This window comes from Trachurus japonicus, chromosome 3, assembly GCF_045865225.1.
Source record: "Trachurus japonicus isolate A0001 chromosome 3, Traja_1.0".
Lineage (NCBI taxonomy): Eukaryota > Metazoa > Chordata > Actinopteri > Carangiformes > Carangidae > Trachurus > Trachurus japonicus.
The window spans coordinates 18,165,528-18,190,585 of NC_140909.1; the positions used below are offsets into that span (position 1 = coordinate 18,165,528).

At 41.1% G+C, this 25,058-nt stretch overlaps 1 protein-coding gene across 2 annotated transcripts; it reads right to left on the minus strand.

Moving 5' to 3' along the window:
* Nucleotides 1-5,644: 5,644 nt before the first annotated feature.
* loxl1 (lysyl oxidase-like 1) lies at nt 5,645-24,533 on the minus strand. 2 transcript variants are annotated; one of them, XM_085764985.1, is made up of 7 exons: nt 22,992-24,533; nt 16,904-17,012; nt 15,659-15,796; nt 9,848-10,004; nt 9,454-9,549; nt 9,026-9,141; nt 5,645-7,709 (listed from the first exon to the last, which is right to left on the minus strand). In XM_085764985.1, the coding sequence occupies exons 1-7, from the start codon at nt 24,082-24,084 to the stop codon at nt 7,703-7,705; spliced, it is 1,716 nt and encodes a 571-aa protein (XP_085621111.1). In that variant the 5' UTR covers nt 24,085-24,533; the 3' UTR covers nt 5,645-7,702. The 2 variants fall into 2 exon arrangements, with proteins under 2 accessions (XP_085621111.1, XP_085621120.1); XM_085764994.1 differs by lacking the exon at nt 5,645-7,709 and having other exon boundaries at nt 9,022-9,141.
* Nucleotides 24,534-25,058: the final 525 nt, after the last annotated feature.

Below are 25,058 nucleotides of genomic sequence, written 5' to 3' on the forward strand. Positions count from 1 at the left end.
TCTGGTCTCATCTTATCTCTTCCTTTTTCAAAACTTTAGATGAAAACTGCAGAGGCGTTTCTTTTAATGCCATCATCTCGTCTATGGACAAGTCCCTGTGAAATGGGGGGAGCCAGTATGTTGGAGGGGGGAATTGGCACACACCAGTCTGCATTCTACCACTGGCTACTGAAAACAAAGAACAGAGAAACTCAGATTACCACACACACACACAGCCCATGTTGTCTGTCATATCTGTTGTAAACCTTGTAATAATAGCTTGTTGAGTACAGTTAACATTATTGTTGCTTCGGTTTGAGTGTGGATTAGGCTAATTGTTAACGGTTTGTTGTGTAATGTGAGCGGTGGTCCAATATTGCGATCCTGTTATTGATGAGTTGGGTTTTAATAAGAGCTGATAACTGTGTAGATGGCGTGGATTGTGATTAGGTGTTGCACATATTTCAAGACTTAGCCTATCTGTGCAAACCACTGTGCAAAACCTGTTTGTTGTCACTTTTTTGCGAGATAAGCTGATTTGCCTAATACCGACCCCCGGTCTGTGATCACCTGCCTCCAGTATGTCTATACATTATAGTTTGGGAAAATAGCCATTCTTACTTATTTTTAACAAGCACATGATAAAATCATAAAATATATAGGTGCTACGATGCTACTTAGCATCACAAGGCAGTGAACTTAGCTAATGTTACTAGCTTGAATTTGGCTTAAAAACAAGTCAGTGTGAATGACATTATTGTGTGTGTGTGTGTGTGTGTGTGTGTGTGTGTGTGTGTGTGTGTGTGTGTGTGTGTGTGAGAGAGAGAGGGAGAGAAATAACGTAAAACCTGCTAACTGTTAGCTAACGTTACCGTAGCTCAGGCGCTGGTCTCCCGTCAGGTAAAAGCTGCCGTTTATTCCTCAAATGAAGCTCATGAAGTTGTTGAGCGTCTTAGTTATCCATCACTGCAGCCGCTAAACTGCTGGACGTAAAAACGGAGGGGTCCGTCTGTTTGTTTACAATTCACGTGCCGCTCACACTTACAATGAGGCAGCGTAGCCTCTGCCTCCCTTGGCATAGCCTACATGGGGGGGGTGAGGGAGGTGGCGGTGGGGATAAACTGCGCATGCGACACACCGCTGCCTGCCGGAGGTAAACTCTGTTGAGTCGCGTTTATTAGACTATGAAAATCACTAAATGCTGACACATTTAAAGGTGCAGTATGTAAGAAATCTAAATCAACTGGCCGCAAAATCCTCCTACTATGTCACAGAGACTCAGGAATAATGTTCATATAACATGATGAACTCACCAACAACAATAGTACAGCCAGAGTATTCGCATTAAAAATTTTTGCAGACTGCAAATCATGTTTATGTTTTGAATTTACGTGTTTACATGTTGCGCCACCTAGCCCTCTCTCCCAGTCATGGAGGTGTCAATGGCATTTCAGCCTCCCACTGAGCTGCCGCTACAACAACAACAACAACAACAACAACAACAACAACAATTGCACATTTCATGCGACAAGCGCAAACTCAATTACTTTCACAAAAAATAGAACAACATTACAGCTCGTAAAATACGTATAGAAAAAACACAATAAGGAAACAATAACAAGAAAGTGTTGCAGATTAAAAACAATTTAAAAACTAAAAAACTTGTTAGGATAGAGGGAAATATTGCAAATTAAAGAAAAACAACAATTAAAAACTAAAAGCTTGTGAAAAAAGAAATGTTTTTAGTCTGCTTTTAAAAGAAGATACTGATACGACTGGGAGAAAAAAACATCACTGTGTTTTGAATTTGACTAACCGTTTTTGGCCACATTCTTACATATTGTACCTTTAAACCTGTGGTAAAGGTAGGCCTATCTGAAATAAAATTTAAAAAATAATTAAACCTTAGATTAACTAGCCTAAATTTAATTATTCCTGACAGCCTAGAGGGGATCGAGGCCATAACAGTCAGGCCTCCCCTGACTGTAACAAAAACTATATACTCCTATATATATAGCCTATAGGCTACAAGCGCTATGTAAATCATTATTATATAGGCCTACTATATACAGTATATAGTCCAAAAACACTATAGCCATACCTCCAGCAATTCCAAGCTGCCACCACCTCACAAAGCAAAAACCTTCACATTTCAGGAAGATGTTCACAGTGAGTTCAGTGAACTTCAAGGGCCTCCCTAGTCACCTGATCTGGATCCAGCAGAACACCTTTGGGATGCAATTGAACAGGAGATTGGCAACACAAATGTGGAGCTGACAAATCTGCAGAAATGATGTGATGCAATCATGTCAACATGGAGCCAAATCTCAAAGGAACGTCTCTAACATCTTGTGGAAATCCATGACACTAAGAACTGACTGAGGCTGTTATGAGGCCAGAGGGAGCCCCTACCCACAGCTAGTGCAATGTTCGTTGTGAAGTGCTTGATGTGTGTAGCCTACCGTGTATGAGGTCTAATTGTTGTGTATTATTCACTGATCAGCTTCCTTGTAAACATAGCATTTATGACTTATGGTGAAGCACTTTGAAGACAGTCAAAATTGTTACAAACATAGGCTACTTCAACAGCCTGTAACACAGATACAGACAGTAGTAGTACAACTGTGATGGCCTACTGCCATCATGTGTCACTGCTGAAGCTAAAAAATTTCCTTGATTGCAGTTGCAATCTTAACCTAACCCTAAAAAAAAATAAAAAAAATAATTGTTGTCAGGGGAAATATTTGTCTTGGAGCTTTTCATAGCTCTGCCTACAGATCTTCTTCCATGTCGAGACAACATTTTACTGGCCAAATGGTCTTTGCCTTCTCTTTCAATGCTCCAATTCCCTTGGGATGAAGTCCCCAGGAGCAGAATGCTTGATGGTACAGAGTGGCTTACCCTGGTTTTAACATGATGAGCAATGACGCTATGCATTCTGTTACCTAATCAGTATCATCTGCATGTTACAATCACATCATAATCTAACAAGCTGCTCTGACCATTTATACCAACACTTCCTCCTGCTACACACTGCTTGTTGTGCCAATTTGTCCCTCCAGTCTCCTCCTGTTCCACTTTCTTACTGCCATGCTTGCGTTGAGATATCTCTGGCAGTGTGCATTATGTATACTACTACATATCTCAGCGATACAGTATGTGTCTGCTGGGTTTTGTTCTGTACTGTACACCCCTCAGGGTATTTTTATGTGCTCCACTCTGAATCTGACACTGTTTGGATTCACTTGGGAAACACCCTCTAGCGCATTTCTGATAAATACAATTGCATATTAATTTGCTGGGGAAAAAAATGCCTTTGAATCATTCACAAGTCTCTGATTCGACTGTTTTGACAGCCAATGCAGACATTACTGTTGAAAATGTGCTGCAATATGTCCTTTTCATTACCAACAACAAGAACATGAAGCCAGCAGTTTAAAAGAGGCTCCTAGTAGACCATGTGCATTGCTGCCTGGATCCCACTGAGGAATATAAGACTTCATTTACGCTCCTTCACCAGCAGCTGCATGAAAATATGTAGAAGCAAAAACAAGAGGCATGCTTATGAAAAATTGATCTGTAACAGTGAAACTTTTCAACAGGACAGGCAAAGTCTATCCAGTCTTTTTTGAAAAAGTAATACCTCTACGCAAAACAATTCAATACATCATTTGGCTTCTCTCTCTCATTAGGAGTTATCCATCTGTCTCTCTCTCTCTCTTTCTCACACACAAACACACACACACACACACACACACACACACACACACACACACACACACAAACAAAAATATACGCAGACACACAAACACACACTCTAACCCAACAGTGGAGTACATGCCAGCACGTACTGCATCACTTTCACAAAACAACATAACGCTGGAATAGGGTGATTTCGTGTGAACAGCCTGAACAAACAGCCCATACTAAGAGGAAGTCCCATCACGGGGGTCAGGTTTTGTTAGGACGAACCAAATATGAGGGTGAGAACTGCGTATGAAAACAACCAGATAATGGATTCTCATTCCTCCGGGGGGACAGGAAATACTTCTACCAAGAATGTGTACGTGTTTTCCAAACGCCATATTTCACAACTGGAACTCCAGTAACAACACTGTGCTACCAGTTTATTAGGTACAGGCTGTAATAGAATCCTATCAATCTGAATATAAATGTTATCAGGGTCACACAGTTGAGGAGGGGCAGAGTATGTTGCATACTAAACTGCAAAAAGATAGACTATTAGCAGTTAAGTTTTGTTTTTGAATGGATTTTTTTTAAACAATATGTTTTCATACAGGCCAAAATCAACTGACAACTTTGAAACTTCTTTACAGTAACTTGTGTTTTTTTCTGTTGTCTTCCTCTTCTCCTCTACTCTCATTTCATTCTTTCCATCTTGTTCAAATAAGTTCATATAAGCAGACTGCTTACAGCTTGCACTTTTTGTTCACACTCGGATCATTTGCTGTTAGAGTTTTGCAGTACAATTGCTAACAAGCGTTGGTCAAAACTGAAGTCACATTTTCAAAACTCTTAACAGTCTCCAAAACAGAAGTCCGTGTGGAGCAAACTGTCAATCACTTTTCATTGCTTTCACATAAAATGCATTCAGTGACCACAGTCACCAAAAACGACTCTTTTCTCAGTTACCAGTCCACCACCTGCAAAACAATAAACTTTTACAGCACATTTTTCAAATGCTAACACACTTCACTCAAAACAGTATGATGGAAGAAAAAACCGACGTTGTGCATTTCTGCTGCAGCCACACGGGAAATCTATAGAAAATGATATCAAAAATATTGACAATAAAATGAAATCACACCAGTCATTAAAGAGTGGTGAAGCTAGCTTGTCATCACTGCACTAGTACTTTTCATTTGTCTACTTTCCATCTACACACAACAGTTTGGCACTGCATTGCCAAATCTCTTGCTACTCCAATGGATGATTGAAAACAAAGCAAAAATAGTTATGTGGTTGTCTCCTTGTGTATAAAACAAAAATTATTACGCTTTGTAGAGTTCTGTATTTATCTTTGCAAACATTAAACTCCTCTTTTGTTATATCAACATGGCGCTGTGTTCCATGTACAGTATGATAATGTGATTGCTGCCTGAAGAAGCCAGATGTCAGAGTAAACTGTGTAGAATGAATACATCTGGGTGGTGGTGATGTCTGACAGTGATGGAAATATGACCCCGTCACATAATATTTCAGGGTGTCTACACAAACCCTCAACATGCCAGCTTGTGGGAAGTCAACAACAGCATGAAAACTCAAGTGACTGATTCATGAATGCACAGCTCTGGTGCCACAACCACAGTTGTTGTCTTCACTGTTTGGTGTTTGTAGGCAGCTTATATGCAGTGTGTGTTTTCCTGCATTTGTTAAGGTCAGATTTGCATCCCTGTCTGAATCAGCCACGACAAAAAGCACATACAGTACCTGGGAAAACATCTTAATGCATTAAACAAATCACACCTAATCTTTTATGAGGGGGATGATATCAGCAATTTGTCACACCTGTCATACGGCATTTCCTTTGGATCTACTGATATGTGTTCTGTGTAAAGCTGAAGATATGGTCTCATACGCAGCACGGTGAAGCGCTGCTGTAAGTGCGCTGCAGAGCATTCATATTCCATTCTGAGTACACAGCAGATGTGTAAATGTATTTATTGTATATGACATTTTGACAGGTGTTCGCTGTTAGAGAAATACAAATTTCATCACCACATGTCAAAGATGCTGTATAACTGTCACCTACTCTTGCTGTCGTTCAACTGAGTGTTAGAATCACATGTTGATGCATTTTTCAGTATTATCATGAGCTACCAGATTAAAAGACTTAAGATCAAGTTAAAACAACTCACTATTTTTTACAGTACAATATGAAAGACCTATGAGTATTATTGTAAATTGGATACAAGGGACTAAGCCTATTCTCCATTTAAAACAGAACCCGTTTCACAAATCATTCGAAATTGCAAAACTGAAACAAACTTAACCAAATTTAATGGTAAAGAAATAAAGAGAGAGATAATTTTGGCACTCCGTTAATGTTGGATCAATACTGTTCACACATTGTTAATGGAAAAAAGGTTGCTACTGTTTAAAGATTGCTTAAATAATAACCCTTGGGGATATTTAAGTAATTGTTAAGATTTTCTGCAAATTTGCTTTTTATGGTTGGCATTTTTCATAATAGATTAAAGCGGTCCAGACACAGTGCAGTGCTGAAGGTGACAGACTGTTTAACCTTTACTGTGTCAGTGTGGAAAACTACAACCACAACACATGCAGCATGAAATTAAGGTGGTTTCCCATGACATGATGTAAGAGGGCCAATTACTGACCGATTTAAACATGTGTTTGTTTGGCTGCACTGTAAACAAATACACCACTTGCCTTTATATTGTATTTCTACTAAAGTTAAAGGAGTGATGCTGCCCCTAAAATTTGGGGTAACTATGTTGCTAATTCAACAAGGACAGAAATTCTAAAAAAACAAAACAAAAAAAAACAGCTCACTCAGAGAGGTAGGTAGAGACGACTCTCAGGCACTCTGCATTATAATACCAAGTCTGTAGCAGTAGCATTTTTTCCCAACAACACATATACTATTTGAAAAATTAAGTTTATCAAGAAATATATAAATTCATTAGATTTCACAAATTACAGTAACAGGTCAAAGTGGATAAACAAAGTACAGTAACAACAAAACTCTCCATCATTTAAGTCATGCATCAGTGGAATATTTGTATATACATTCTTTAAAAGGTATAGATGACTCACATGCCATCTGACCAGTGTTGGTAGCTGAAGTAAAGACCCCAAGACAGTGTAAGTAAACAGTTTACATACTGGGAGTCTTGCTTTCTGGAAAGTACCAATTTCTGCCAGTTAATCTTTCTGTTCCTGTTTTACTGAAGTAAGAAATGACGAGTGAGGACACAATGAGTATATCCATGGATTTGGAGAAGTACAGCATTTGGTGCTGTCAGTCTTTCTTTACGATTGGATGGAGCTAACAAATGAAAGTATAGGGCCTGCTTTCTTCCTCTTGCTGTTAACACAGCATTAAACAGGATGTGACCAGAGAATCACAGTATCCTAGCCTGACCCACTGAGGCAGTGGAGAGGAAAAAAAACTAACACATTATGGTTCTTCTGAGTCACTGGGCAACTCTGTCTGTCCCCACACTGCATGGATAAATGCACTTGGGGAGACTTTGTCCCCTCATTTTATTTGTTGTATTTCTGCTGAACCCTGACTTGTCTGGAGCCACTCATTTCAATGCTGGCACCGCTTCATGCTTTATTTAGAATTCAAACAAAGCCCCTGCATGAGGGGGTGGGTTGGGGTGCATAGATATTTGTGTGGAGATACAGTAAACACCTTCTTTTTTTATTTTTAGAGTCGGTGATATGCCCTAGCTAGTATAAACTAAACCAGTCTTATAACACTGCATTATGAGAAATATAGTTGGTTGGACAATATAATTATGGCAGGGATCTGAACTGTTGGTTCATTATTGGGATAACAATGTGCAACATTGAGTGTGTAAGTGTGTCTACTTCAGTGCCAGTGGAGCCAGTGATAGCCATGGACCCAGGATACCAAAACAGAATAGTAGAGACAGACAACATCAACAATGAACCAACAAACACATTCCATTCACATTTCACTCTAGTACGGCAGCCTTCCAGCGCCTGATCAAGACCTGCAAAATAAACAGAAAATACATAACATTTGTTAGAGTAAGTGTAATGTCAATGATGGATTTTTAAGGCAATAAAAACACCACACACACTAATGAACGATTTTAGTTGGCCTGAACAAAAATGGTTGCTGATATTCATCATCTTGATTCCATTTATGTTCTATACTTTTTTTCTGTTCACATTTTCAGCTCAGTGTTCACTCTGTGAAAACTCAAATACATTTGCAAAACTGTGAATTAGCACCAAGAGGCTTGGCTGAAACGATGACTAGACCATTACACAAAAATAAATGTGTACCTGACTCTGCTCTGTTGCTTCCTGCTGTCAGTGTTTATGATTCAAAATAGCCAGTGACAAAACGCAGGTGTTTTTATTGGTAGATCACAATGTTTCTTTTGTTGTTGTTGTGGGGTAGCAATTTGATCTGACATCATAAATACTTCTTTTTAAAATGATTGTAATTGACAGTTGGCTTAGTTCCTCCTCCCTCAACTGCTGCTGCTCCACTAAACCATATTTTCTCATGCAGCGTATTGAGACATTTAATCAAGTCAATCTTTTGCTGTGATTTTAGATAAAAACAGCATTGTACATATAACATCTGTTTTGCTACCAACAATAGTGCACAAACACATGACATAAAAAACAAATCTAATTTAAGCTAATTGTATGTCATATCAATGTGGACTTCACATATTGTAAGTGTCTTATATAAATAGGTGGTTAAAATATCAGACTTTAATAAGGGCAGCAGGGTTCTTAGCATCTGCTAAGCATGCAATTATTTTATTGTCGTCAGTGTGTTGCCATTGTATCCAGCTTCATGGAGCTCTGGAAAGGCTTTGGCAAACATATTTTGAAGTGTATGTTTAACTGTAGCAATGAAGCTAAGAGAGACCAACTTCAGCACTTGACCCAAGTCACTTTAAGAAGATATAATAGTAATTCTGAGTGCAATGATACACTTCCTAATAGCACTATTGAAACACCCCTACATCTTCCTTTGAGAGAAAATATTAAGGTTTCAGAGGCTATTAATTTTAAGTAGAGAACATAATTCATTAAATCATCAAACATTTCAGCCAGGAACCTATTAAGTCTACAAAGTAGTTCAAAACACTAAAGCTCTTCAAAAAACTGCATTTATCTGCCACCTTGTCATGGTTTGCTGTAACTCAGAGTTGGGAAAAAGACAAACCCCCATTTGCAGTTTTCAGTGCCCAGTCTACAATAGATATATGACAATGACCCAAGGATTAATTCTTTAAAACAACAACAAAAAAGTGAAAAAAAGGGTTTATTCTGTCTTACTTACTGTGCTAATTTGCAGTTGGTTGTTCGAACAAACCGTCCAGTATAGTGAATGTTACATCTGACCACGTTGTTGGTGAAGTCTGATTCCAGCACCAAGAATTTAGGATTAACCTGGAGCTGGAGACAAAGGAAGTAATTACAAATCACCATAAACTCAAGGGACAGCTAACAGACTTCAAAAATACTGTATGAGGGAAGAGTAATACTGAAAACAATCATATATAGATTTATCTTCCAACCATATTGACCCCCCAAAAAACCATGAAGTGGTGCAACCAGAAAAAACTCTGTATGAAACTAGTAACCTAAAAACTACCTGACTTCAAAATTTGGATCAATTTGTTTTGGTCGCCAGCACCCTGAGTGTGAACCTGTTTTGCCCACAAACCTGATGTGTCCATGCACATCAAGTCCTCTCTTCCTTCCTACCTTTAGTATGTAGTTTCCAGGTTGGATGTCGGTGATATCGATCCACTGGCAATCGATATCAGCATTGTATGTATCATAGCAGCCTGGGCTCAGACCCTGAAGGAACAGAGGGAGTGGTGTGAGGAATACTGAACTGAGTCAAAAACCATGGGGATATTAATTTGGTGGTCAACGAGTATAGGATATCGAATAATTTATGATGCAACAAATCCAAACAGGTGAATTTATAAAACCCAGCCATAGCAACAACAAACTGTGGGTCTTGCTACACTGGGTGGATATTAACTTGGTGGTTAATAAAGCATGTGGTGCACTGTAAACAACCAACAGTATTGTGTGTAATTTAAATTCAATGTCACCATTTCCACCTGTATACTTCTATTTGCTGTCTTACCTGAGTGTGAGCAGTGCAGGCGTAGCGCTTGAGGTGACCAAAGTCACAGGTTGTGTCCTCCAGGCAGAAGCTAGCCTTGTGACCCTCCGCCACTTTACGGCCAGTGCTGACCTCCAGCAAATCATAATGGCTGAACTCATCCATGCTGTGGTAGTGCCTGTTGGAACAAGCAAAAGACATGTAATGCATGTAGTCAAAAAACTAAACAAAGAGCTGAAGCTTGTGTTACTCTGTTATGTCATGTGGGCATGAGCAATAACTATGTAAGCAGAGTTTATGATCAAACTGCAATTTTATTCAAAACTTAACTTATATAAGTTAAAGTGTAACTTTCAGTTGCATTCATTTGCTGTTAATTCAACCTGTTGACCTCGTCTGTTAACTTTTGTGTAAGTGATGTTGCACCTTGACTGAACACATGATTAAATATGAGATGACAATAGATACTAATGAGTTGAAGCAATAAAGTATTGCTGAGGCACGGCATTAACACCCTAATGATGTATGAATATTGTTAATTAGCTTGTATCAGTCGGCAAGATCAGAGGTGTCAGTGTGTGCGTTGGTGTGTCGGCATTTACGTTTGTGTGTGTGTGTGTGTGTGTGTGTGTGTTTGTGGATACTTTGAAGCGGGCCTGCACATATTTGCGTGAGCAATGTGTAACTTTGTGTGTGTATCATTGTAACGCTGTATTTGTGCGCTCGCTTCAATGAGCTTGTGTGTGTGTTTGTACAGCTTTAAGAGCTTAGGAAAGCTTGGATGCACATGGTCACTGATCATCTCATCTGAACCAGAATATGAACCAAGTGACTCTCAGTGAGTGAGTCTGTCAGTGAGCTGCTCCATTTGACATCATCTGCAATATTAACTGTATCATGGTTTACAGTAGATCTCTCTCAGATGTCAAAGAGCACTTACATGGTGTTTACTTGGTAACAAGCTCACTCTGATTATAATTGTGGTTTGAACACGCTGACCACACTGTGTATTTGTACTAAGTGTAGCCACAACATGGGAAATACTGTACCTTTGTGCATAATTTCAATAGATTAATGCACGACAGCTGTCAGCAAATTTTTGAAACACATAAAATAATGTTTAAAAAAAAAAAGAAAACACTCTTCGGTTCCATTTGACTTTTTAAAATGTTTTTCCTCGTCTACATAATTCAATGTTGCCAGCTGCTGGACGGGTCAAATTTTCATTTATTTCATGAATGGACGTACACACCTAATAAAAACACAGGTACTCTAAATGTATTGAAAATGTACACATAGCCAAATCTATTGCAAACTGATATGGCACCTTAACAAAAAAAAGGCTAGGAGAAGTGTTTATGTAACTCTGTAGCCACTTTTTTTGTGGTGCCATTGCATTGCACTGGATGTATCAGATGATAATAATGGTATTCATTCATTCATTTATTTCTTTATTTCAGACCCAAGGGGATCCATATCGCCATAAAAGCACAATAAAATAATGTTTCCCACCCACCCATGATGATAGAAACTACTCAATATTAGTGTTAACAGTATAAGAGAGCACAACCATGTAACAATTAACTGTATCTAATTATCTGGTGCTAAAGATAGCAGCACACAGCGTCTTCCAACAAGGCAAATTACCAGCTAGTGAATTTCCTTGTTTTAGATGAGACATGAACATAACATTATGCCATATTTTGAAAATGAATACAACCAAGAATAGGAAAGTTTTCCAGCTGGGAGTACTAGGTATACTTGTTAGAGTAGTTAGGAAACCATTTTCACTAAATTTGTAACTTCCCTTTGCAGAAATATTATAGCTGTCATTTGCAATAAAAGGGTTTTCCTTTTACTTATGATAAAGATTTGATTGAAAAGAAAAAGAAAAACCTCTCCAATTTTTTTTGTGCAACAAGTCATAAGTTACAAAACCAACCTGCAAAAAAGTGACACTGTTCTATAATTAAATGATAAATGCCTTTGAGCAGTTATTGAAAGTATTCATTTCCATTATTCACTTGGTCTTTAATTACTCAGTACAGTAAACAATAAATTAAAGTGGTGTTGACTTTAGTGGTTGCAGCAGGTGAGGTAACCACTGGATCTCTTACAGTCAGACAAACTCAGACTATATAAATATTGCTCTTTCGCCTTACTTCATGGCCCATGTTTCAACATAGCAACAGCTTTTACTGGAACAGTCATTAAAGATTGAAGGATGACTTGGAGGGAAAAGTGGGTACTTTCCACCAATGGAGCGAGTGACCGTTCAACAACTCATTTTTTCCATAGGAGAGGGCGACCAATTAGGAGTTCCTCTCAGGTAAAAACCTGTCTGCTGTTATCTGAGGCTCAACACTATCTTTACTGTTACTATGGGCATAAATTACTCTCCTGCCTCTGTTAACATGCAAATGTATGTGTGTGTGTGTGTGTTTGTTACAGGCTTAAAATATGGGTATGCATGCAGTTTGTGAAATGTATATATGAATGTGAGAGTAAGGATTCACATAAGTGTAGAAATCAGGGTGGGAACTGAAGGGCCTGGAATTTTGAAGCACAGTCTTTGTTTGTGTTCCCAAACCTGGCATTCATTTCAGGAGCAATCTTGAGATGATTATCTACAGTATATGTGTGTATGCTTGTGTGCGAAATAGAAAGAAAGAGTACGGGGAAGCAGAGAAAAAGATTGGAGGGGGGGGGGCTACGAGGTGCCTGGAAAGGTCCCCAGCCTCCTTGGATTCCTGGATCCCCTCACTGACTATGTCAACTATAGAGAATGTGGTGTTGGAAGGACACATAAAGGATTTAACAAGAATAGCTTGTGATCGTAATGTACAAAACATTCCAGGTCGTCTCCGTAGTCGTGAGTCATTTTCCACTTGTGTCGCAACAAACAAGGCTTTGAAGGTTTCTCAGATCACAGTTTGGGTTGTAAAACACAGACCACTACAGTAGGTTCTTTGAAAACATCCAGCAGCGGCCTGACATTTGCCTTCCATGAAGCGCAAGCCAGGATATGAAGACATACGTCAAAGCACCTGCACAAATAGCAGCAATGATCTTTGACCACAAAGGTCACGTAGCTCACCGACTCAGATAAAGCGCAAGCTGAAAAACTCTTTTATTAACTTTTGTAGTATCAAAAATAAAAGTTAAACCAAACAAACCAAACACTTTTAATGACTTCCCATGCTTCTTGCACTGATTGGCAGAAAACAAAGATGAGCTCTATGTGGAATTCTGTGTAGTCATTTGGGTAAAAAAAAAAAGACAAATCCTAACATTTTTGCAGCCCATGATACTCACGAGGATGCTGTTCCCTTTCTTTCTTCTAATACTCAAGCGGGGAAGATAGGGGTGAATGTAATGAAAAGCAAAACCGTCAACTACACAGCTTATTTGACAAAAATGTGGGGCAGGAAAGTTTATTGTAAGAATCTAGGATAGAGATTTTCTTCCCCTAAAGAGATTTTTTTTTTTTGTAACCAAACACTGTGCCCCAGTAACCCACATCCATGCCATCATACTTCAGCAGCTGTGTGATCTGGCGTCACAGATTGACAGGAAAAATGGATTGATTTGTCATTCTGATCACACAGCCAGTGGAATGATTGCCTTGGCTTTCTGCCCCCTGGGAGCCACTGTGTAAATGCAGACTGATGTCAGACAGCAACAACACTGCCAATCTCCTAACGGCCAGTCAACATTCCTCTAAGATGAGGATAGTACAGCAGCGCCTGGCACTAGCGTCAGTGGGCGGACTAGCTGAAATTGAGATAAGAGCCGGTCTACATGGAATATAATGTCATAAAACAATGACAATACCCTCAGAATCACCTCATCAGCGGTACCCAAGAGATATTCAGTCAAAGCCATTGCTGCCTCACTAAACCAACTAAAATCTGTCCACTGAGGAAGATACAATGAGAAAACTGCTCTTTGAATTGATCAAACCCACAGAGCTAAATACCACCATTTTTCATGTGATGTGAATTTTAAGTGTATTGTGCTGTTCCTCTATTTCACGCTGGATTGGCTCTCAAATGAACTCTATAGGTTTGACCCCAACTCCCACCGCCCACCTGGTCTCCACCTCTTTAGAGGAGCATAATGAAATATACTATGTGTTGTACTTTCTCAGCCAACCAGGGAGAGCCTTTCCTGCAATGTAACCATATACGGCACAATATTGGGCTTGTGACTGTATGACACCCAATCTGCATTCACCTTCAGTCAAATGACATTGATATGATGCACCACATCAGCTTTCTGGATATAAACTCAGAGCTCTGTGCCGTTGCTGAGCAGCGAGGGTCTGCTAGAAAACGAATCAACAGCAACACAGTGCTCCACTTCAACAAAGCACTTTAACGACCCACAAACCTACCATGAACCCAGACATTCATCTCCAGACATGTGTGAAACTATGTTAAGAAATACTCTGCTATGATTAATATTTTGTTTAACATGGTTGTCTTACCAAAAAACAAACAAAACAGAATTATTAGTTTGTGTTGTTTGCCAGCTTGTAACAGGCAGTGGCTACAGTGTCGGCTGTGGCTGTACTAATGCCAACTATTGCTCTCTGTGCTGACATTGTTCAGGTGACTAATGAAAGAGTAATTAAAATCAAGATGCTGCTGTGAAAATGAAGCATCGGAGAGACTCAGCCTCATGTTTGAGCCTCAGTCGGGCCGCAGACTCGGATGACCAGACCAGCAGTCTGGCTAGTGCAGCTAATATCTTTATTTGTATTGTTTGTTAGCTTGCAACTGGCATTGGTTGAAGCAGGATTAACGGGTGTGCTATGGCAAAGTTTTGCTTTTTTGTACTGGAAAGGTTTCACATTTATTTTGCTGGCGCCTTGTCCCCATTGGAATTGGTTGCTTGGGTATGTGATGTATGAACCCTTGACTGTCTGAGTCGAGTTGTTAAGAAACCGTTATTTGTTCACTGATGTTCCTCTGTCATGGTGTTCTCTGATTATTAAATTCATGCTATTCATGTCTTGTGCTATATTGACATGTTAACAAGGTTAAAAACTCGGGGCGGTGCGTGGCGCAGTGGGTGGAGCGGCCGCCCCATGTGGAGGCTGCGGTCCTCGCCGCGGGCGTCCCCGGTTCGGGTCCCGCGTCGGGCGGACCTTTCCTGCGTGTCATTCCCCCTCTCTCTGCCTCCCCATTTCCTGTCTATCTCTACTGTCATCACTATCAAATAAAGGCAAAAACCCGAAAAATATACTTTAAAAAAAAAAAAAAAAAAAACAAGGTTAAAAACTCAAATATTTGTCGTTAAATATTAGTACGAAGGTTAAAATGTCGATGGGATGTGTAATTACTAGAAAAAACAGAAACTACACCCGAACTTTTATAAGCCAGAGCTCAATTTAATATCATTTAATTCTCCAGCTTTTTCTTCTTCAAGTGTGCACCTAGATGTAATGAGGCCAACCGAGGTTATTAGGTTGAGTTACATCGAACTGCAAGTGATGACAGGGGTGAGTGCTGCTGCTCCTGTTATACAAAGTCCATTAGGTTTGAACTAGAGGTGCTCACCATATATACTGTACACAGTACCGGTCAAAAGTATGGACCCACTTTGCTATTCCTATTCCTAAAAGTGATACTGTATATACTCCACCTATTACACCTCTCGTATACCTGTATAAACCAGTTTAGTATAAGCTACAGATAAATTCGACTCTGTTAGGGTAACATTTGATCTTTGCTTAACTAGCCCCTTGGTTACCAAAGCAGCTGATCCTCTAGTGACTTATGCATGAGTAGCTGATTGGGTAAAATCTGTTTTGTATTAAGCACTTACTGATGACAGCTATGCCACTCCCAGGTATGACGTGGCCTGTTAGGCATGAAGTCGGCGGTGCCCTTGTTCTTCACCCTCTGTGGGAATCGCAGCAGGACACGTACATCATAATCGGTGGTCTCAGAGCTGTAGGCAGAGCTGAATGGTGGACACATACAAGAACAAAAAAAAATTGTGTGGGAAAACTGCACAACTGGCTGGAAAGAGAATGTTGGCATGTCTGTTTCTCATAACTAAGACAAGGAAAGGGGGGGGGGGGCAGGGCTGTAAAGGCTGGGAGGCAGGAGAACAGCTACTAAATAATTCATTCTACAGATTACAACCATCTCTCCAAACACACTGTTTCAACATGGGGAGAGGGGACACTGTGTTGTACGATATATATATATTTTTTTGCTTGAAATAGGAGACACAACCTCGAGTTCACAGTGCCACTGAAGATCTAAGCCATTCGTCTTGTGGCTGTTGTTGACACTGGAGTGTATGGCAAATTACAACAGCCCATCTGTCGGTGATTGCTGCAAACTCAGACAGGATATGAAAGGGCTTTGAGGGATGGCTGTGCTTGTGATGGGAAGAGGGCAAATAGAGCAGCCATGGGGACAGTGCACTTCCATCATTTCAATAGTGTCCTTAGTGCACTGACAGTCAAAGGGCCCAGGTCTGCAGCTCAGGGGATGCTATCCGCCAACACAGAGAAATGAAACGCACGGCAGCCTGTATCCCTGAAGGTGACTGGGATTTAGTTCACTTGCATTGTGCCGTTGGTCAACTTTTTTCATTATTTCCTTCAGATATTATTGCAAAGAATGGGTATAATTCTGAGAGCTACAATAGAACTGGAGATGGTTCACTCACTGGTTAATGCTAGCCGAAGGTGAAGCAGCTTAAGAAGTATTGTGATCATAAAATCATTTAAATATTCTTGATTCGATACAGGGCATAACCTGGACATACAACCAGTCTATCAGGATCAGGAGGCTATACTTTTACAGGAAACACAGCTTGTTGTTTAACAGTTCAACCTAAGCTTAATAACTGAACACAATGAGCCACGATGCTGCCCTTAACGTGTAGTAGAAACCAATGAAATGAGAACATTGTCATTAACGTGGAAACAGAACCCATAGGGCAGAGAACATTTTTGATACTGTGGCAACAGTAGCATGAACCCTGCTGAAAAAATAAAGACATGTATAAATAAATAAAGGAAAGCCAATACAAGACATTCAGAATTGGGTTTACCTTGACAGACATTTTTCCTCTGCAGCACAGCGGAGAGAATACATGTGGGCTCTCTGGATGTAGGTGGAAGCCTGGACATAATTGGGATCAGGAACCAGGTCAGGCAAACCTGAAATGACAGACAGACTGCTCAGCTTGCATTGTCATTGCACACTGTCAAAACTTTGTTACTGACAGAACAGTGAAAACACAAGTCTGATTACTTACCTTTTTAGAAGTATGTATTTACGTGTAGTTAAAGCTCAGAATATGTATATGTAGCACTGATGTTATAATGGCATTCATAACCAAGGTAATCAAGACGTGACTGATCGTTTCATGACAGGTCATCATTTGATCTCTGAATTCCAGCCCAAAACTGCCAGTGAGCTCTTTCACTTATTTGTCATCAATGTTTTATTACCTGGTAAATATGATGGTGCTGATGGGCAGTGATGCAGTGACAAGGGCCCAGCAGTTCAAGATTGGGTCACTCCAGAGAAATCCATTGGCCACTAATTACTGTGCATTCCAGATTATTATCGAGGTTTCTAATTAGACGCTTTTGCTCACATGCCTCTCAGACAGGGGTGAGTTTGGGCAGAGAGAGAACAGGGGTTACTTTGGATTTTCCAAATATAATCTCAAGTACAGTGCATCCATTTTTAGTGCTGAATACATTTGGTTTTCAATCAAATATGCCCCATAAGTAGGAGAAAAAATACACCAGTATGTGTTGCTTTCTTGCCTAATGTGATGTGATCTTTCATGACATGTATCGTAGTGCCACTTCAGTTTAAACTTAACATGGCAAACAGCATGTCTAGTCATTTTTCTTGGGGATAAGGCTGAATTCTTTCAATTATTTTTTTGAGTTATCACAGGAGTTCTTGCTGCAATGCAGCCTGTGTTTTTCCTACTTTGGTTTCTGCACACAAGTGACAGAGATGAGGAGATGTAAGAAGATGCACGGGGAAAGGCTAGAGAGCCAGACTGAGACACAGTGAGAGAGAACATGCATACCAGGGTAAAACAACAGTGATCTCACACCACTCCTGTTTTTAAAGTGGGCCACTGTCCAAATCTGTCAGAAAGCCTAAGGAATGGGTAAAAAAAACAAACAAAAGAAAAGTAGGCTTGAATTGTTGGTGTAAATGTCCGTCTGTGCTGTTCCCAGTGAAGTGTCTGTGCCAGCAAGGGTCTCTGGCAAAGCTTATCACCCCACTCTGTTCAGCTCACGAAGGCCAGACCAGCTTTAATGTGATATTGTTCAAACAACGCAAAGTCAAACCATCTGACCTCTAAGCCTGGTAGTATTACTAAAATCAAAAATTATGTACAATCTTTAATCTCTGTTGTAGTATGTTTCTGCCAGGGAACAGAAGATAATTAAATAATGTTATCTTATGATTTTGGTCTTGCATGAGGGGATTTAGTCATGGTCTGTTTATGGAAACCAGATAGGAAGTTTCCTCTTCGTGTTTGCCCGTGTTTAACAACCAGCTGAGTCTTCCCTCTATGGCTTCAAGTTTAAATAAGGGCACTGCCTTTGCGGGCACTGTGTAAACATCCCATCTGACAGCTCTCTCTGAGACAGACATATAGGACAGAGGGAACCGTGGAGCAGACCATGTAAACACTGTAAGACCAGTGTGAACACAGAGGTTTTCCAGCAGCACTCTAAACTCTGTTTTTTTCCCTCTTCACCCTAGCAAGGCTTTGTTCTCTGCCCTCTAATCTTTTGAAATATGAAATTGGGTCTCTTTCAGAGGGATAAAATGTATTGAGAAGCCAAAGCTGATCAGCTCTCGACAGCATGTGACAAAGCCACACATTACACTCTAAGTGGGGCACAGAGAGAAGAAACTGGATCTTGCCAGGCTTTTTATACCATCTAATATGGCATAATAAAAGACACACAGGCTCCCTCTCTGGATACTCCTGCTTTAAGCTATAGGCCGTTTAGCTGCAGACAACTGATAGACTGGAATTCATTGAGGTCATTTGACAATCAAAAATCAAAACTCACAACAGCATCAATATTGAAGACTCTACTGTCACAGCTTCCTTAGTCAGGCAGTATATATTCTAGACCATCTTTATGAAACACTAATGCATCTTATTATATTATACCACTTTACTCTTGGTGGTCAGTTGAAATATTACATATTAATTTCAGCAATGATGGGATATTAGAACTTTTTCTCTCCTAATTTGAAGATATCGTGGTAAAACTAATGACTAAAATAACTGTGGTGCTGCCTTGCAGCTGCCTTGATGAATTAATCTACCAATTACAGTTTAATTATTCTAACCGATCACTGCTGGTGGCTTTGTCAGGGGATATCAGAGTAAGGAAGAGTGAGATGAAATGACAATGTGCTGCAAAGGGCACAGTTGGAACAATATGCAGACGTTTTAAACCAATCTTTGCCATGACACTTCATTAAAGACAATTCATTATTCACAAAACCACTGCAACACTGCAGCTTTCAAAACTAGAACATGCTCAAAGAGAGAATACCATCACCAAGGCTGCACTATCCAAGGCAGATTTCTTTCGGCAGCAACTTGGTTAGAGCTCAGCTAACACAGAGTAAAATGCCCTTGAATTTGTTTGCAAATCAGACTCAATGTGCGCTGTAGAACAAAATACAGATTTCTCATGAAAAAAAAAAGAATAGAGAAAAGAGTTTGGCTGAGATTCAGGGTCACACCTTTCCTTTCAGTCTAAGCTTTAGAGATAGTTTTGGTCAACTAATTTGGATTCTGTTCATTTTGAAATGTTATCAACTTATTTGACATCCGATACTGATGGTAACTCGTTTGTTTTCCACTAACATATCAAATCTTATACCATGGTCTGGGTGAATCCTCGATTCTGATTGGCTGCGGGGTGTCCATTAAAAAGTGATAATGGACACCCATAAAGATGTTCCGGTAAAATTGCCTGATTACGTTCTAAATATTACTGCGCTGGCTCAAAAGCTTGTTGGTAACCACGGCAACGGTCACTCGGACCAAAACAACTTTTTTTCAGCGCATCATGGCACTGGAGTCTGCAAACACACAAGCGGTAAGAAGTGCACTGGCCCTCTGAAAAACTTTGTGTCACGTAACATTTAAGCCGTCACCTCACCTCCCTTCACTCATCAACTATCAGGCTGTGGCAGAGTCACTGGCTGTAATATTACGCTGCGGTCACAGCGGGTCCCTCTTTTTTTTTTTCTTTCATCGCCGACAAGAGTTATTAATAGTCCGCTCAGCCGCTTATTGTGAAAGACGTATGATTTGAACGGTAAAAACAACACTAAATTATAAGTAATTGATTTAATATGCATTTCTCTCGTAAGTGACCATGGTATAAGCGGGATAATGCCCTTCGATGTGTCCGATTATCAGAAATTAATGGACTTCGCGGAAGCAACCGTCTCGTCGGGCATTATCCCTTACTTATATTATATCTAGTTGTAGTGACTATTGCATTGTTTCTCAAACCTTAATCCAGGTTTTTGTTGCTGGAGTCAGGATGCAAACACTGGACTCTGGTCTCACTGTGCTGCACTTTGTTCAACCTCCGACCCTCCGACCCTGCCACTGTTGATGCTTGACCTCATGTGGATATGACTTGAGGTCATCATCTCCTTGATGTCAGAGCCAGTGTGGAAAAGAATAGATTTTTTTGCACATGTGGAAAAAACTTAACACTTTGAACACATAATACAGTATGTGACTTCTAGCTCTCTGTCTGCCACACTATGCTGTGAGTGTTCAGGCCTGTTCACACAGTGAGATCCTATTAGCTGGTTGTCTGTGGAAACATTTGACAACTTGAATGGGCAGTGACTGTTCACTGGAACATGATTCATGGCTTTAAACTTTACTGCAGTTGGTTGCCCATGGTAATGCTCACCAGCTCGTTTACTAATGCTAACCTTATCACCTCACCCTATTTGAACTTAGCTGTATTTTTATGCACTGACCTTACACGGCCACTCATGATGAGACAGACTGTCTTTAGATGACACATTAGTTTATGACCAGCCTGGGGAATAAAATATGTTTTGTTTTGTTGTTTTTTTGTATTGTATTGTATTTAAAGATGGTATACAACTTCCCTTTTAAGTCAGATTCAAACCCATGAATCAGAATAATTATTACAATACAAAACAAAAACAGCTAAATGCCTTCCAATGAAGCAATGCAATAAAAATGTCATGCTTTCCCCAATAGCAGAATCTTTATCACAATGATTACTGGGTGCACTAAGGCCTCTGCACATATGTTGGCTCTCTGTGCTGTTAGAAATAGCTCCCAGCTCTGGTGCATCTAATGAATGATAGCTCACTAGAGAGGCTACTGCAGTGTCAGACCCTTCTTCACACACATTGACGGGTATGTGCGGGTTCTGTAAACGTGGGTTAAGTCCAGTCTGTATTTCTGCTCGGACTGAGGACACATGCAAGCGCAAGGAGACACGTCATCACTTATAGAGCACATACACAGAGTAAGCTGTTAATTGCAGTGCAAACTGGGTAAGTAGATCTGTCACATCTCATCCTGGGTTAGTGCTCTTGTAAAAATGTCAGGGGCCTCCAAATGAGATGCTTTGATCGCTTATTGCATGTTTTTTAAAAACTTAGTTTAAAACCCTGCTCACTCTTTCATCCCCATGTTCAGTGCAGCTGTGGTGGTTCTGATTCAACAGCACCATGCTGGGCAGATGACAGGTGTGTCTACAGTGTGTGCTCCAAAAGACATTACAGGAGAAGAGGGTTGAAAATCAGAGAGTTCAACCTGGGTGTTGAGTTTGTTGTCCATCAGAGTAGGAGCCAATAAACGAATCGAATGACCTGGGTGTGAATGCTCATGGAACTCTTTTCTATTGCAGACAGAGGCCTGATATTAGCAGGTCTTAGCAGGTTTTTTTGACCAGTAGAAAAGCAGCTTAAGGTAGATTACTGGGTAAAACAAGGTAAATCTGCATTATCAAGTGTCTGAGAATTTGATAGGAGGTCCTTGTCTCATCCCAGCTCAGAGCAGATGCAGCCTCTGGCAGTCGGGGCTTTTGTCATAGAAGACTTTCACATGTTGTATTATTATTATGTTGTATTTCGCTAAGTCATATCTTCTACCCATGAGACACTAAGAGTATCCCTTTCCTCCTAAGCACAATGAACGTCTTTTTTTAAATAGCATCGCAGAGAGTTTCTGTGCTGTAATGTTGACACCCCCGCCCCACCCCCCAATCACTCTGCCTGAATATTTCTTTGATTTCCTGTAGCTGAAGCAATGGACCCCATGTGTTACTGGGACTTTCCACGCTCTCCCTCCCCCTAACTGAATAGGGAAGAACTGTATCCCCCACCCTGCTCACTTGTTTCCCCTCTCCTGTCCTCAAGCCCAGGAGGCGGCAACTGCCCACCACCACTAACCCCCGTGTCACCAGCCCCGCACCCCCTTTTATGAGGTCACCATCACCATTACCAAAAACACAACTCAAGAACCAGTCTCCTTCCTTGCAGCACACAACTCCCCTCACACACACACACAAAACACAGTGGTTCTTGTGTGTGCTCTGTACATTGGCAGGGCTTGCTCAACACCTGGTTTCAATAACCATACAAGTGGGAAAAGATGAACCTTGTGTCCGCCTTACTTTGTTTGTAAACTGGAAAAGCGGCTGAATTTTAAGCAGCTGTTTCATTCTGATGACTTCAGATCTCTAACAAACATGAAAGAGGAATATTGGAGAAACATGATTGCGTAATTGGGGGGTGGGGGTGGGGGGGTTGGTTAGCTCTCTACACCCCTGGGTTTTGCATTTTTCAAACTCATATGTCCAGCAATAACAGAGTTCACATGGTGAGCTTTTCTTTTTCTGCTTCAAAGAGAGGAATACCTTGGATGAATGCCTAAAATTGAACTTGCCCCATTTTCCCCCAGGAAATGTAAAATATTTTTACTTAATCTACAGCTATTGTCGCTCCTCTCGTGTGTCAGAGCCTCTCCTAATATTATCAAGATTTGGCAAAATTTCCTGAACAAAATGGGAAATAAAGGACACATGTTTTTGTTCTCAAACACCCCAACAGACAATTTACTGTACCTCTCTGTTCTGGTCGGTACACACTCCCAACATTCATACTGGGGTTCTCCAGAGCAGAGTTTGGAGAATTTCTGCCTGGAGGAACGGGCTGCACGAAAGGAGGCTGGGATCTTCCAAATGGAGGAAACTGCTCATACTGAGGACTCCTAATTGGCTGTTGACCACCTGCTCCTGTCCTGTCCACAATCATGGGTGTGGCCTGGTTGGCGTCGGGGACAGGGACAGCGGGGACGGCAGGTCCGGACTCCTCGTTGAAGAGACTGTGGGTGTATCTGTGGTCCAGACCATCTGCAAACGGTGGTTGGGGAGCACGTGCAGGCACCACAGGATTGGGCCCGTAGCTGTAAGACTGGTAGTAGCGGTAGCCATCATCAGTGAAATCGGATGGAGAGCCTGGAAGCACCGGAGCCAGACCCGTTCCGTACCCTCCCCCAGGATAAGGCCGGCCAGCGCCATACGTTGCACCACCGTATCCTCCACCGACAACAGGCTGAAAAGGAGGTTCGTAACTCCTGACTGGTCCCTCCATGAAACCAGGGTCATAAGGCACTGGTTGGAAAGGAGGCTGTTGAGGAAGCGGGTATTGCGAGTAGGATGGTACATTGTAGGAGGATGAAGCAAAAGATGAGGATGAAGATGAAGATTGCCTGAAGCGAGGGTTAGTTGATCCCTGGAACTGGGTGCCACCTGTGCTGCCTGCGGTTTGTCTCCAATTATCAGGCACTTGCCCAAAGCCAAACGGGTGCCTCGCCTGCCCGCGGACAGTCTCAGAGGATCCTCTTGATGGAGCTTGGCGGCGGACATTTCCTCCCTGAGGTCTGCCTGAAGAGCGTGCGCGAGAATCTGCCACGACCACCCTGGGACCTCTGTTCTGGGTTACTGCCCCGGCAGGGACATATTCAGCTCCACTGTTCATCAGGCTAAACACCCGACCATTGTTCTCCCACTGAATCACCTGCCTCCATGGAGTGGCAGCGCTGTCCTGCCCCTGGCCGCGACTCTGGCTGCTCTGCCCCTGAGCCTGTGTGGCAACCTGAGCCTGCCCCGAGCCCAGCAGGACAAATACCAAACATGCCACAACAATATGCAACATTTCGGCTCCAAAGATGCCACAACTCACCACACAGGAACAAAAAAAAAAAAAACTAACTAACTAAAAAACACCCTCCCAGTCCACGAGAGGCTGAAACTCAAACCACCTGTAGCTCTGTCAATAAAACATGTGTATCCTCCCGCGGGCACAGTGCTGGTATGAGTGTTGAGACAGATGCAGGGCTGAGAAGAAAACCTGTGGTTGAGTGCATCTGCAGGTCTTTACTGGCAGCAGTAGACGTGGTTGAACGTGCATTCAGGAGCAATCACATGCCAGAGAGTGAAAGTGGGCTTCAGCAGACCCACTGGTGGCGTTACCGTCCGTGGGTGCTATGAGAAAATGTCCTGACTTCTTGTCGGTCTGCTGGCTCTCCTGTCAGTAGACTGAGCATTGCTCTCTGCCTTCTGGAAAGAAATGCCTGTGCACTGCACGACTGCAAGCTTCTATTTGCCTGATTGCTTACAATGGGCTGTGAAAAAAATCTCAAACTTTTTTTTTCTTTTTTTTTAAACAGAGGTCCCACATGGCCCTAGTGCTAGTGATGTTTCCTGGCCTGCAGCAGCCAGGGCTCCAGAGTCAACATTACCATCTGCAAAGGCATTCAGATGTACTGTATAACATCTCACTTTCAATGACTTGAATTCTTTTCTCATGTTGAACAAGAACAGAGAGATCACACTGTGATTTTGATTTTTCCTCAGGTGTTTTAAAAGGCTTATTGTTATGGTGGTTACTTTGCCTTTAAACTTTTAAAAGTTTACAATAACCATGTGCAGATGGGAAATTACCTAATTGAGAACAGGGGCATCCTGTCATAGAGACACACTGATGCAACTCAAAAGATACACAGTGGTTTCCTTTAACAGTATCCTGTAATATAAAATAAAAGCACTGCTGAGGTAAAGTAAGGCATGCGTTTGCACAAACAATGAGCAAATAACCTGAACATATACTGCCTGGGCAAAATGACCTCA